We start from the raw sequence: 15,587 nt of genomic DNA, 5'->3' as shown, positions 1-15,587 counted from the left end.
ACGGTTATTAATTAAAAGGGATTAAAGATTTCTAGCTTTTTATTTATAGGAGGATTAATTATTAATTTATTAATATTTCTATTAATTAGTTTATCTATTTTATAGGATTTTACGGTGCTTTAGTACCTTAGTTACGTAATTTTAATAAATAGTAAATAAAAGAAAAGGTACTCGTATAAAGTATATAATAATAAATGCACCTATAGTTTCTTAATTCCTCCATTTTATTTTCGTTATATAAAAAGTAAAAGTAAATAATATAATTATAAGTTTAACTATTTTATTTTATAATGTTTATAAATATATATAAATATTAATAATATATTATTTAAATAAAAAAATTTAATATAATATAAAAACTTTTATATAATAACTTAATTATAATATAACGGCTTAATATAAATTAATAGAAATGTAAATGCTTAATATATATAAAATTATTAAGGAAATATATATAGGATTATGTTACTTAATTAGTTTTTAAAGGGTTTACTTAAGCCTATATTCATTTTATGTTTTTTTAAATTATATGCCTTAAGACTTATTATTTTAATCTTTAATTTTAATATTTTTATTTAAAGTTTAGCATTTTTTTATTAAAGTTTAATAATTTATATACTTTGTTTATTGCTTTTTTTTTACTAAGTAATAGTCTAGTTTTGGAACGTTTAACCGATCTTTTTTAAATAAGTTTATTGTATTAATTTTATTACAGTTATTAACATTTAAGTTAGGTTATGGATATTAGCCTTAATAAATGTATCGAAAAGCGTTCTTTTAATAAGGTTATGAATTAATCCCTTAATAATTTTATATTTAAGTATAAATATAATATAGCTAGCTACGTTTATTTATATAATACTTTTAACGGTAAAGGTATTTTAGTTTATTAAATTAGTAATATATTATATTACTTATACTATGGACTTTAAGTTTGCTAAGTTAGTTGTTTAATATTATAGGCTTAAAATTATTTTAATATTAATAAGCTTTAAAATATTTAACCCCTATAGCTTTTATAAAAATTTAATAGATTTCTTATTAAATTTAATAAAAAAGCTAATATTAAAAAGGAATATACTTATATTTATTAGTTTATTATAAATAATAAAAGAATAGTCCGGCTTACCAGAATATAATAATCTATTAACCCTATTAAAATGCTATAATTAATTAAGCCTCCGTAAAAGTTAAATTATAATATTTATAATAAATAATAATAAAAAAACGGGCATGTTATACGCTACTAATTCCTTAAAGTAAAAGCTATTCTTTATAGCTTATAAACTTTAAATTTAAGGAAATCTTTATTTATTTGGTTTTATAAGTAATTATATAAGTCCAACTAATTTTAAACAAATTGTAAGGTAAATTGGGAAGATTCCAAAACTATAAACTGCATTATTAATAATACATACAACTTTAAAAATGCTTTTATAAATTAAAGGAATATTAAAAGTAGCTATATTATTTTACTTTACTTATAATTTAAGCTTTATAATTATACCTATTTAATTATTTATAGCCTTTTAATACTTAATATTAAATGGCTATATATTACCTTTAACTTTAATAAGAAGACTTAAAACGTCCTTTATAATATATTTACGTATATTTAATAAAACATTTTTAACCATTATAGTTTAATACTTTTAAGAGGTTATATTAATTAAATTATTATTAACCTAAAAGTAGTTATTTTTAAATAATAGTTTTTATAAGTCATTTATTATAAGTATTTAAGTATAAAGTTTTTTAATGTTAAATAATTCTTTTAACACCTTTACCTAATATCTTTAATTTTTAAGGTGTAATACTTAATGGCTATTTCTATAGTTAAAACCTATTACCGGAAAGAATATTACGTTAAGCATTTTTTTTTTTTTTTATAAAAGGTATTTAACTAATATAAGTAATTTATATAATAGCTAATATAAGTATAAGTAATATAAATATTATAAAAATATATATAATAAAGCTATTATATAATATATATATTGCTAAATATAATATAAAAAGTATAAAAATAATTATTTATATAGGTATAGAATAAGGTAAAATAAAGTTATTAAGGAAAAAAAGAAGTAAGGTTTTAAATTAATAATAAGTAAGTAAAAATAGATAAGGACTTTAATTAAGCATTAAAACCTATATATTAATAAAAGTATAATTAAAAAGATATATAAGGTTTAAAAATTAGGAAGGTATAATAAAAGGTCTCTTAAGTTTTTTAAACCTTTATAAATACTTATATAAATTATAATAATACTCCGCTTTTACCTTTTAGTAGTTATTAGTTACCTTTTCCTAAAAGGTGATGTTGTTAAGTTTTTACCTATTATTTTAAATTGGCATTAAAATTATTTTACTAATTTAAGGACGTTAATTTTAATAATATTTACTAGTTCCTATATTTTATTATTATATTTTATTTATTTAACCTTATAATATAATTATATTAGAATGCTTAAGAATATATTTATAAGCTAGGTATAAATAAAACCTATTATTTTATTTATAATTTATTTTTTAATATTGTTAATTTTTATATTATTTAGTTTAGGTTATAACTATTTAAAGGTGTTTTTTTTTATAATTTTAAAATGTTTAATTGAAATCTCCTTTTGCTATCCTAACCATTTTAGCAACTTAATATAATATTTAAATAAATTAATAACCTTTTTAACCGGAAAGGGGCTGGCTTTAAAGAAATTAAATTTTATTTAATTATTAAAATAATATTTTAACTTATTTAGTTTTATTAGTTTAATATATATAAAATTGTTTTTTTATATTTAAAGAAGCTTTATATAATTATTATTATAGTATATCTTTATTTTTATTTAAATAAAGGCTACTATATTTATTGCCTTTTAATATATAACTTACTATACGTAAATATAGTTTTAATTAATTATTATATCTATTAATAAAAAGGTCTTAAGCTTATAGTTATATAATATCTTAAATAGTAATTTATATATTGTAACGGATATAAAAATGTTTAAATAATAGATAATATATCTTATATATTTTTCCTAATCTTATATATTAAATTAGGTATTAATTTAAATAATTATATATATTTAAAAGGTTTAAATTGCTTATTTTATTTAACTATTTGCTATTTAATGGTAGGAGGTAGTAAATTTTACTAAAATACCGTTAGCTTTATATAAGGCTATTTATAAATTATTAAGGAATTTTAAATCTACATTAGAAATAAAACTATTAAAAAGGCCCCAATTAAGATATATAAATAAAATATATAGTTTAACCTATCTTTTAGCTATATAATCTAATTGGTTAATTATAACTTTAATAAATTTTAATATTTTATATATAATAATTAAAATAGTATTATAGCCTTTCGTTAATTTTAATAAACCGATTAAGAAATTGAAGCATAGTATTAAAATAAGAATAATTAATATATTAATTAGTTGTAGGTTACTGTACAGTTTTTATCGAAATTTTTTAGCCATTTTATAACTTAAGCAGCCCTTAATATATTTTATAACATATTTTCTTATCTTTAAAAAATAGGTAAAAGTGTAAAGATAGTTATAAGTTTATATAATTCCGCTATATATATAATTATTATAAGTTAGCTTAATTATATATATCCGGATTATTATTGGAATAATTAATTTATTTCCTATTAATTATATAAAGTAAAGGAGCTTTAAGTTAAGATTATATTAAAATATGTATAGCATTAAAATAAAGCTTTCATAATTATTCTTTAATAACTTATATTAATTTATAAACTTTTTATAAATTGTTTTAAATGTTTAATTAATTAAAAGTATATATATAATATTATCCTTAAGGTTATTAAAGATATATAGTAATAAAATAATAATACCTTTTAAATTTTATATATATATTTTAACATTAATATAATAGGATATACTATCCTTTATAATATATTTAATTAATATAAAGGGGATAATATTATTAATTTAAGTATTTCGAACGTTTTAGTTAATTAATTCCTAGCGTTATTCTGCTTATTTAACTTAATCATTTTAAACGTTTTAATTGTTTTAAGCATCCTAATTATTTTAAACATTTTAATCGTTTTAAACGTTTTAATCGTTTTAAACGTTCTAATCGTTTTAAACGTTTTAATCGTTTTAAACATTTTAATCGTTTCGAACATTTTAATTATTTTAAACGTTTTAAATAACTTAATCGATCTAACTCTTTTATTTGCCCTAAACCTTAGCCTAGGTTTAAATAACCACTAATGCTTTTATTAATGGGTAAATATTATAGGTAATTTATTCCATATAGGGCAATTATAATAGGGTATCCATATTAACTAATATCTTACCTAGGGTATAATATATAACTATTTAATCTATATATTTTAAAAAATATAATTGCTATAAAATTAACTAATTTAATCCTTTTAATTATTTAAAGGAACTATTAAATAATTATACTATAGCGTTATAATTAATATAAATAAAAATATTATTATAATTTAAGTATTAGGTAAGTTTTTTTAAAGTTTAAATAAAACTATATATTTTAACCTTATAGATTTTATATTATACTTTTATAAAGGTTAATAGCTATAATAGAAAAATAATAAATTATAACTTTTCTTTATTTTATATTTAATAAAAAGTAGTATTAATATTATTTAATTAATTAAAGTTAATTTAAAGGATAAAGGGTTTATTATAATTAAAAAATATAAATTAAATTATTTTATAAATATAATATTTAAGCTCCTCCTATACCGTTTAAATTTATTATTATAGCTTATTGCGTTTTTTAAACATTTTTTAATACTTTTTTTATGCTTTTAATATAACAACTTTTATTTTTTTATTTAATTTAAGAGGAATAATTTTAAATAGGAGTTTATAATTATAAACCTATTAAACTTTACTTAAGTCTACCTTTTTTAAATAATTTTTAAAATATATTATTTTAAATTAATTAAATAGTATAGATATATTGGTAAATTGGAAAATGTAGGATCTTTAATAGCCTATAAGTCCGAAGCTTCGTTTTAATTTTTCTAGGTTTAAAAGTATTACTAGGTTATAAATTGCTTTACATTTTACCTTATTTATAAATAAATTAAGTTATTTTATATATTAGCTTAAAGCTTTTAAGCTATATTAAATAAAATAACATTTTTTAAAGGCTATTATATATTTTAATATAGTTAAGGTTTTAAATATTAAATCTAAATAGTTAATATACTCTTTAATATTATATAAAAAGATAATTATATTATTAATATATATTAATATAAACTTTTATAGGTACGGTTATAATAATTTTTCCATTTAGTATTAGAAAAATCCTAAATTAATTTTACACCCTATAATAATAATATTAAGCTACTTATATCTATAATAAGTAGTTATAAAGGTTATTTTATATTTATTCTTTAACTTAATTTCCTATTAAATAAAACCCTTTAAGATATTAATAATTATAAAAACTAATATATTATATAAAGCGTTAAAAATGTTATCTTATTATAATAATAGATAGGTATCCTTAATTATTTTAAAGTTTACCTTTTGTAAATTAATTACTACTTGTAGTTTTTCTTTATTCTATATAATAAAAGCAGGTAAAGTAATAGGGTAGGGCTAGCCTAAGGGGATTAGTTTAACTACCCTAGCTTTTATAAATGGCTATAAAATATTATCTATTATTACTTTATCTTTTTATAACATTTAATAAGGTTATTAAGCTAAATTATTAATATTTATATTAGGTTTAAAGTAAAGGGGCATTTTAATACTATTATTAAACTATTTTAGCTTAAGTTAAAATAATTATTTATATTTATAAATTATTTAAATAATTTATTTCTTTATTTTTAGGTTTTAGTTAAATAGGATATTTATTTTTAACTTATTAAGCTTATATTCTTTAAGTGGAGGATTAAGTAAATAATAAAGGTAACTATATCTATATCTATCCACTTCCTTTTTGTTTTAAACCTTTTTATATACATTTAAGATTTATAATAGTAATACTTCTATAGGTTTTAAATTTAGGGCTTTAGCTTAAGGTAAGGCTAATACTATCTTTATTAAGTTAAAAAGGTATATATAGTATAGCAATCCTAATAGATTTCCTTTATAAATAAAGATTAAAATATTTTTTAAATTAATAAAATAATATACCTTATCTTAACTATTAATAATTATATTTATAAACGCCCTATATTTATAATATATAAGGTTTATAATAGGTTAAGGGGATATAAAATACCCATTTATAATAACTAATATATTAAGGTATATAATAGGTATAGTTATTCTATTGCTTAATTTAATAATAATATTTATTATAGCGTAAAGATAAGCGTATTTCTTTTTTTTTATAGTTTTAAGCGGTTTTAAAAAGATATAATAATATAACGGTTTATATTTTTAATATATAGTTTATTATTTTAAGCTTTATTACCTTAATATATATATAACTAATGTATATTTAAAAATATAACTTTAAGTATTATCCTATAGCTTAATTTATTAATAATATAAAAACGTTTAATTACCTTTTATAGGTTTTTATTAATATTAAATATAATTATAAATAAGTTAATATATTTAAATACCTATAATCCGCTATTAATGCTGGAAAGGTAAAAACCTATTAATAATATTAAAATGTTATTTATTAGGTAAAATTTATTTATATATACTTTTAAAATAATAAATAATAAGGAGTATAAATTAATATAAGCTTTAACTATAACTATTAAAGAATGGATTAATATTTTAATATAAAAAAATATTTTTTATTTAAACTTTTAACCTTAAAGGAAAAAGGAAAAGGTAGTTTTAATCTTCTTTATATATTTAAGCATATTACCCCGAATTTCAAATTAGTTAAATGCTTTATTTATTATTACTAGGGGTAGTATACCCGGTTAACTTATAGTTTTTTAAAGCTTATACTTTTTAAAATTATTTATAAGTAGCGTTTTATTATAATCCTTTTTTACTATAAGCTTATAATAATTAATTTTATTAAAGTTTATTATAAATTAAAGTAATATATTTAATATAAAAGAATTAAAATTAATATTAATATATATTAAAGGGTTTCCTTTAATTAATAATAAATTATTTTCTATTTTTTTAATAATATTAGTTTACTTAATAAAATTGATAGGTAAGGTAATATAATAATAATAGTTGGTTATTTTAATATTTATAATATATAGGATATAAGGAGTTAGGGGTTTTAAAGGTTTATTTAAAGCTGGTAAAATATCCCCCGTAAACGTTTATGCTATTTGTTTTTTAGATTAGGAGTAATAGCGTTATTACTATTATCCTTTTTTTTATTAAAGTATTTATTAAATTATAGCTTAAATTATTATATTTATTTTAAAATATATAGTTAAATATAAAATTCCTTAAAATCTTAGTTAAATTAAACGTTAAATTTAGCTAATATAAAGGATTAGGCTACTTTAGGTGTATTATTTTATTTATAACTATTTTAAGTACTATGGTTATTAAAGTTCTAATAGCTACCTTTACCTCCGCCTAACCGGAAAAGACCCCTACTAAAAGATTAGCCTTAATAATTAATACCTATAAGTTTATTCTCTATTTTAGTTATTTTATTATTATTAAATGGTTTATTAGGATTTTTACTACTTATAAATTTTTAGTTAAGAGCATTTTAATTATATATATTAATATTTTATAAGGAGCGAAAAAGATTTACCATTCCTTTAAAAAAATCCTTATTAACTATAATAATATTTATTAAAGGTAATAAAAGGTAAGGGATAAACTAGTTAACCTTATTTATTAATAGTTTAAAATTATAATTATTATTAGGTTTTTTAATAATAGTTTTAAATTTTCGAATATATTTATTATAAGCCTTTTAAACTTTATTTTCCTTTTTTTATTATTTTAAGGCTATATATTTATTTATATTAACCTAATTTTAAAGGTTTATAATTATATTATTAAATTGCTTTAATTAAATTAAAAGTTTAAATTAATTATTAAAATTATTAAAAACTTAATAAATAATATAATCCTTATTAACTTTACCTATTTTTTAATAATATTAAACCTTATTATTAATATATTAATTTACTAGTTTTTTAAATTTATTAATAAAAGAATACTTTTTAATATTTATTAACTTTATAATTTTTAATCTATCCTTTTAAAATCTTTTATAAAATAATTTCTTTACTTTATTAAAGCTTTATAAGATATTTTATTTAACCGTTTAAATAAAGCCTTTAAACTATTTAATTCCTATAAAGGTTAAATTAAGTATAATTCTAACTTCTAAATTTTAAAGTACTGCTTATTTTTCCTAAATAGCTTTAAAATATTTAAATTTATTAATAAATTATATAATAAGAATAAAGTTATAATATATAAACATTTTAAGCTTAAATTTATTAAAAATAAAGCTTTATATATTAGTTATTTATTAAAGCTAATTAATATTATTAAAATTATAAATTTATAGGTTTTATAGGTTAATTATAAAGATACCCATTATATTAGGATTAATTTATATATCTTAAAACTATAGCCCTTAAAGCTAATAAAGGGGAACGAAAACGTTTACTATAATAAAGGAATTATATTATTATAAAGCTACTTAATAGGTTTAAATAAAAGGGTTTCCTAAAAAGTATTATTAAGTAAATGGTTATTAAGGTAATAGTTAATTTTAAATAAAGGGGTTCTTTAAAGTATATTATTAAAATATTAATAGGTATATAAATATTAAGCTATATATTAAATAATTTAATCCTTATAGGAAGCTATTAAAAGTTAGCTATAGTTAAAAAAGGGGGGCTATTAGATATACCGGTAAAGTAAAATCTTATTAAATAGTAAAATCTTATCGAATATATAGCATTAAAGGGGGTAAAATAGTAATAATTTTAAAGTTAAAATAATTTAAAAACTATTAAAAGCGGGAACTTAATTATATTATTATTATAATATATTAATAAGCTTATAGCTAATATATTTTTTAATTAATATATTTAAAGTTAATTAAAACTCCTTAATAATATTTCTATATTTCTTTAAATATTTACTATTATAATTTTAAATAGGCACTTAAACTTATATTATTAAATATTTTTATTAAAGTAGCTATATTTTTAACTTTGTTAAAATATATATATTAAGGATAAAGGGGGGAAGTATAGTATAGCGGGTTTGGAATAATAGGTTTAAGGTTTAAAATAGGCTTATTTAATCCTTTGGATTAAACATTTCCTCCTAAGCTTTAGTCCAATTAAACATTATAAATATCCCCTCCTAAGTTATATTAAAGATTTAAACGTAATATATATATAGGTTTTTTATTTTAATAATAAAAGGGGCCTTTCCTATTATTTTAATTTATTATTTTAACCTTTTAAAGGTAAGTTAAAAATAGAAATAGAAGGGATAAAATGTTTAATTTATTTAATTTATTACTTTTTTAAAAGGAATATTAAAATCCTTAATAAATAAAGGAATATAATTAAGCTAATTACCGATAATGGTTAAATCGTACTTATAGTAGATTAATAGCAGATTTAAAGGTTATAAAAATAATTAATAAATTGGTTAAATTAATAAACCTATTTTATTTAAATTAATTAAAGGTTAAAGGTATTAATATAAGCTTAATAAGCTTACTTTACTTAAGTTAATTAAAGGTTTTTACTTATTTTATAGGAAGGGGTTTTAATAAAGGATTATAAATAGGAATATAAATAGAAAGATTTTCTATTACTTTTATATTTAATTGCCCTAATTTATAAATTAAGCTAATAAAAAGGTTAATATAATTCTAACAATTTATAAATAAATAAATTAAATAAATTAATTTAAAGGATAGTTAAATATATTATTAAATATATTAAAGATATAAAATTTAAAGTTAATTATTTAAATTTTATTTATTTAAATAAGGTTTAAAAGAAAAATAATAAGGTAATAAAAGTTATAGTATTAAAGGTTATTTAATTTATAAGGGGTTAATAGGTATTTTAATATAAAAGGGTAATATTTTTACTATATAAGTAAAAAGCTTATATTTAATATATTTAATATTAATTATAACTATTATTAGGGATGTTTTTTGCTTTATTTAAAGAAGGGGAATTTATTTATTTAAATAAACGGTAAATATAATTACTTTATCTTTATTAAATTAATATATTACCTATTTTTATTATAGGGGGAAACTTCCCCCTTTTATTTAAATATCCTTTATAATTAAAGTTTAAATATAGTTTAATAATAACATTTAAATTTACTATAATATTTTAATATAATATTTATTTAATAATTATATTAGCTATACTAATATAAAAGCTATTATTAATTTATTACTTATCGTTTAAAAGTTATTTATTTTAAATAATTTATATATTAATATTTTTAATTATTTATTTATACCTAATAATATTTTAATAAAGCATCTTTAAATATTTTATAGTTGCTTTTACTTTTATTTAGGTCCTATAATAAATAATAATTATAAATAAATTAAAGTTAGGTTATTAATAAAAACTTAAATATTACTTTTAAAAATCTTTAATAACTTCTATAAATATTACCTATAATTATAATTAATGGTTAAAAATACTTTAATTAAACTATACCCTACTTAATTTAATAATAATCTATTAAATTAAATATATTTAATAGAAATATAAAAAGCTTATCCTATAAGGTTTATTTATATATACTATTAAATAGCTTTAATTAGGAAATTATTAAAATAACTAAGATTGGTTAGGTTAACGAAACTTTAAAAAAACTTATCGTATTTTAATTATTTTAAGGTCTAAAAATATTAAAACAATCGTTAGCTACTATATAATAGGTTAAAAACATTTAATCTAAAGGCGCGTAGGGCGTAGAGGTTACGATCTACGCAAAATAGGATCTAAATAGGACCAATCTAATAATATAAACTAACTAACTCCCAGGCCCCTCGGGCTACCTAAAGAACTACGGTCTAAATACATGGTGGGGTAGGCCCCGGTCGGTCTATTACGTGACTTCGTTACGTAACAATAATACCGCAGATCTCTATCAACAATAGAGAGTCTTGCTGTATACCTCGTACCTTAGACATCCGTCTCTAACGAGCAGCTAAAATACTCGCAGTCACAAGTTTAAATATCTTTAACAACAAATATCAATTAAGAAGAACATGCTCTAATTAATTACACCTTACTTAGCCAATGATCTCAGGTTGTATCGCGGCTTGCTCATCTGCATTAAGATTTTCGCAGCTTCGACATCATGCTCGGTAGAGTCTGGCGGGCTACAAACTAATTCAATGAAACTCTGCTGCTGACGATGCGCAGCCTCCGTTTCTCTGTTCCCCCCTCCTGTGCCACTACTAGATTTGCGTTCTTCTCGCATCTTCCTCTGATACTGCGATTTCTTAAATCTGCACTTTGCACAGTTAGAAAAATAGTTGTTATCGATTTTCGCGCCACAGCGCACGCATTCGAGATCGTCTTTCCGCTTTTGTCGCAATGCGGCTTGGTGCTTAGCGTGTTCTACCCTGTGGACAGGGCACATTGTCCGTTGGGAACCTACAACGACTTTGCAGCCGGAGAGGTGGCATGTTCTGTTTTCTAGGTCAGTGACATTCTTCTGACTTTTTTTGCTGGGGGCCATGGTAGTTCCAAATGGATATACTAGATTATAGTATGCAGTTGTAGAATAGAGCGTGGCGTGTGTGGTGAAATCATGACAAATTGTAATAGGGGGTTGAAGAGCAATTAATACTGCGGTGAAGCTCGCGCTGTGTTCAGAAGTATGCGAACAATCAAATTGTGTAAAAAAGTTCGCATAAAGACATACAAAGCACTCAATAGACAAGTGCCTCTGTAAAAGAATAGTCCTGGTTCTTCCCCCTTTCACTCAGTTATCAACAATAAGCTGCAAGTGTACATCTTGTTTTGTGTCTGTCACACGCGTACAAGCTGCACAAGCTATACTAGCTGAATATGCAGTTCGCCTTGTCCTTCGGCCATATGAAAGGCCATTGTAGTCCATTCATGATCATTCAAAGACATGCAGGCAATATTGGAAAGTGAGGTCATATAGACTTCGCTTCTTGAAACAGACCCTAGAGACCCAGACGGCCTGGGCTGGCAGACCAGTTATATATAGAGTCGAGTCAAGTTACCAACAGCGGAGAGGGAGTTAGTAGGTCAAGGACTCATGCAGCCCTAGTTGATCATTGTAATCTGAATAACATCAAAGTTCCAAGCCTAGTTGTCTGTCCTTATTATATGTACATCTCGTTTTGTTTCTTGTATGGTATCGTGTGACATTGCCTTCAGGTTACATTGAAGTATTATGTGTAACCTCGACTTGATCATCCTCAATTGTGGGAGCTCTAAGCCTGGGTAGATAGTATATTGTTATTACGTGAACGTTTTGACGAAGGCCCATATACAGCGAGTCTCTTTGTCTGTAGCCCCCTGACTTACGAAATGAATGAACGAATCTCGGTTGTAGTTCTAGAGGCACGAATTAAGAATCATCATTATATTCTGTCAAATAGGCCAAATGTCCTAGGTTTCGATAGTTGACATACTACGTATTAATTAAGAGCAGTAGAGCACGATGTCAGTTTAAAAATGAATAAAAAACGAGATTCACGCTTTCAGCACCACCTTACGGTGTTTTTCTTTCCATTTTCAAGGTTTATTTAATTTTATTTATTCTAAAAACAAGAAAACAAGAAAACAAGGCAAAACAAAACAAAACAAATATTGCAAGATAAGCTTGACTTGTAAATATGATAGCACTTACTTAAACAACAAGCTATGAGAAGGCTTTAGATGTTTATGCTTGAGGAATATCTAATGGGATTCCTGTGAAAAGTTAGCGCCATCTCCTTGCCGAGTACTGTGATATTGAGTCGCTCGGTAACACTGTCGTGGCATCCTCGTCGATCGGCGTTGTTGCATAACTTGTCGCTGTGTATGATGGGGCTGGGTGCCCTGATCCATATGCGTTAGGATACGCATGGCTAGAGGGTGGTGCGTGGGGATAGGGCTGAGAACCAGAGTGAGAAGGGGCATATGAAGAGGTATGTGAAGGATGGTAGGAACCAGGGCGTGAAGAATGATGAGAAGGAGGATGAGAACCAGAGTGAGAAGGGACATGTGAAGAGGTATGCGAAGGATGGTGGGAAGAAGGGCGTGAAGAGTAATGAGAAGGAAGATGAGAAGGGGCATGTGAAGAAGTATGTGAAGGATGGTGGGAAGCAGGGCGTGAAGAGTAATGAGAAGGGGGATGAGAAGGAAGATGAGAAGGGGCATATGAAGAGGTATGTGAAGGATAGTGGGAAGCAGGGTTGGGAGGGGGGTAGGCGGAGGGCTCAGAATGAGAGTGAGACTGGGATTTGGATTTCTGGGAAGACTTACGCTTGGAAGATGAAGAGTGAGACTTCTTGGGCTTCTCAGCGTAGGCCTCGTTTGTCTTTTTGTCCTTCTTGATGACCGAGTCGGGGCTAGCTCCAACAGTCCACTTCATGAACGCTCGCGCTTCCTTGCCACCCATTTTCAGAGACTGGGTATTGAATGGAATAGAGAACTATTTGAGTTTTGAGCTGTAAGTGCGATTTCAGAGTAAGGTTGCTGGTAGTATTTTGGGTAGGAAACCGTTTAAGGTGGCTGAAAATAAGTCTGCGAGGCCTACCGCGACTGTGACTGTATTTATAGACCTCTGAATATTGAAACAATTCGTTGCTTCAAAGCCGTCTGTTTTTGATCAGTGTTCATGTCAAGTAACGAATGAGCTGTATCGTGGCAATCGGCAAACAGCTAAAGTATCAATCGGCGGTCTTTGTTCATACTGGGCTTTCAAAAGCGACTCTTTGTAAACAAACAAAGACGATTGAGTACAATGTTATCAAGGATATCGTGGATTGCGATCGTCCATTCTTTCGAGTACCTAGCCTTAAGTGAGAATAGAATAAGTACAATGCATTTTGGCCGAAGGGTCGCAGTGCTGATCGATGAATAAAGTGGTTGACTTTGATCTTGACCACATATTGGCAGTTAGGCAATTACCCATCAAAGACCCATCACTTATTAGTACACCTCACCTGGAGGTTTTCAGAAGAGTTAGTGTTGAAAAGGTTCACCATCTTACTATCATTGGCATACCAGGATACGAGCACCGTTGTTCCAGCTCTAGTTCAGTACGGGCACATATCTAGGCCTACTGCAGGCAGCCTTGTGAGTAGACATGGTATCTACCAGAGAAAAGCCCAACTTCGTCAGATCTCAATGTACAATGTCTTAAGATTCGAAAGTTGTACGTAAAGCGAGTGTGGCGGTGCCTACGAACGATGTGCACCCCTCTACCTTAGGTACCTAGGTAATGGCTGGTCTGTGGCTGGTATGTGGCGGGGAACCTAGGCACGCCCCACAAATCCCACGCCTGGCGAAAAACTGCCCCGAATTTTGAGAAATTGGTCTTGTGCGCTCGACAACCGAGAAATCCAGCAAGCAAGTCAGCATCGTAGGTACTCCCAGTCGCCCAACCAAAAAAATACGCCTTCTCCGCGTCTACCAACCACGTCTGCTAACCACCACGTCCATCCACCAGGTATGTCGGTATCCTCTGCTCTATTCTCTTCAAGCGAGCCATATATCGATTCCTAATTGATTTAGCCGTCTTCTTCTAGGTACAGGTACTCGTCGATTCCCCTCCGACCGCCGCAATCATGGTTCGAACAAGTATTTTGGCGGATGCCATGAACTCCATCAACAATGCCGACAGCATGGGCAAGCGCCAAGTCCTAGTCCGTCCCGCTTCCAAGGTCACCGTCGAGTTCCTCAACATCATGCAGAAGCACGGTAAGCTGGGAATGCTGCCGAGCTGTCGGCCTCGTCGTTATCCCCGGACGCTAACACATGGCAGGCTACATCGGCGAGTTCGAGATCGTAGACGACCACCGCAGCGGCAAGATCGTCGTTCAGCTTAACGGACGGCAAGTGTTGCCCCTGCCCATTGCGCCACCGCGTCCGCTGCTAACCATCGAATAAACAGCCTCAACAAGTGCGGTGTCATCAGCCCCCGATACAACATCAAGATTTCACAGATGGAGAAGTGGGTTACGAAGCTCTTGCCTGCTCGTCAGTTCGGTCACATTGTCCTCACCACATCCGCCGGTGTCATGGATCACCAGACTGCCAGACGGAAACACGTCTCTGGCAAGATACTGGGCTTCTTCTACTAGGGCGGCGCACGAAATAGTGAAGGAGTTGGGGAATCATTCTTGAGCCATTAAAAAAGAAAAATGGAGCGCGTGTCTGGCATGGTACTGGGCGTTTGTTACATACTGGAACTACTGGAATTAGGCGTGACGCGGTCATCACCGCTATGGCATTCACACAAGCCGCTATAAGTCCCGATTCATCTCATGTACTTCACTGATAGGCCCTAGCTGTTTGATCAGTCACAACAGAGCATTTTCCGTCTCTTCATTTCTCATCTCTACTACTGGGCTCCTTTCACACCCTGCTACTCTGACTTCCAGGCAAGCGACGATCGGAGCGGCTA

At 25.4% G+C, this 15,587-nt stretch overlaps 2 protein-coding genes across 2 annotated transcripts; one reads left to right on the top strand and one right to left on the bottom strand.

The window, feature by feature from the left end:
• Positions 1–11,136: 11,136 nt before the first annotated feature.
• Positions 11,137–11,954, bottom strand: F5B22DRAFT_597116 (uncharacterized protein). Its single transcript, XM_047974288.1, has one exon. It carries the CDS (start codon positions 11,676–11,678, stop codon positions 11,223–11,225), a length of 456 nt encoding a protein of 151 aa, XP_047833006.1. The 5' UTR covers positions 11,679–11,954; the 3' UTR covers positions 11,137–11,222.
• Positions 11,955–14,748: 2,794 nt separating this feature from the next.
• F5B22DRAFT_644231 (40S ribosomal protein S22-like protein) lies at positions 14,749–15,264 on the top strand (the record flags this gene model as incomplete). The annotated part of the gene is made up of 3 exons (XM_047978394.1): positions 14,749–14,881; positions 14,946–15,021; positions 15,075–15,264. 3 exons carry the CDS (start codon positions 14,749–14,751, stop codon positions 15,262–15,264), a joined length of 399 nt encoding a protein of 132 aa, XP_047833005.1.
• Positions 15,265–15,587: the final 323 nt, after the last annotated feature.

The sequence above is a fragment of the Xylaria bambusicola genome (assembly GCF_022495145.1).
Source record: "Xylaria bambusicola strain CBS 139988 unplaced genomic scaffold F5B22scaffold_10, whole genome shotgun sequence".
NCBI classification, from domain to species: Eukaryota; Fungi; Ascomycota; class Sordariomycetes; order Xylariales; family Xylariaceae; genus Xylaria; species Xylaria bambusicola.
The sequence above is the reverse complement of the archived record's forward strand: the minus strand, read 5'-3'. Positions and strand labels throughout refer to the sequence as shown.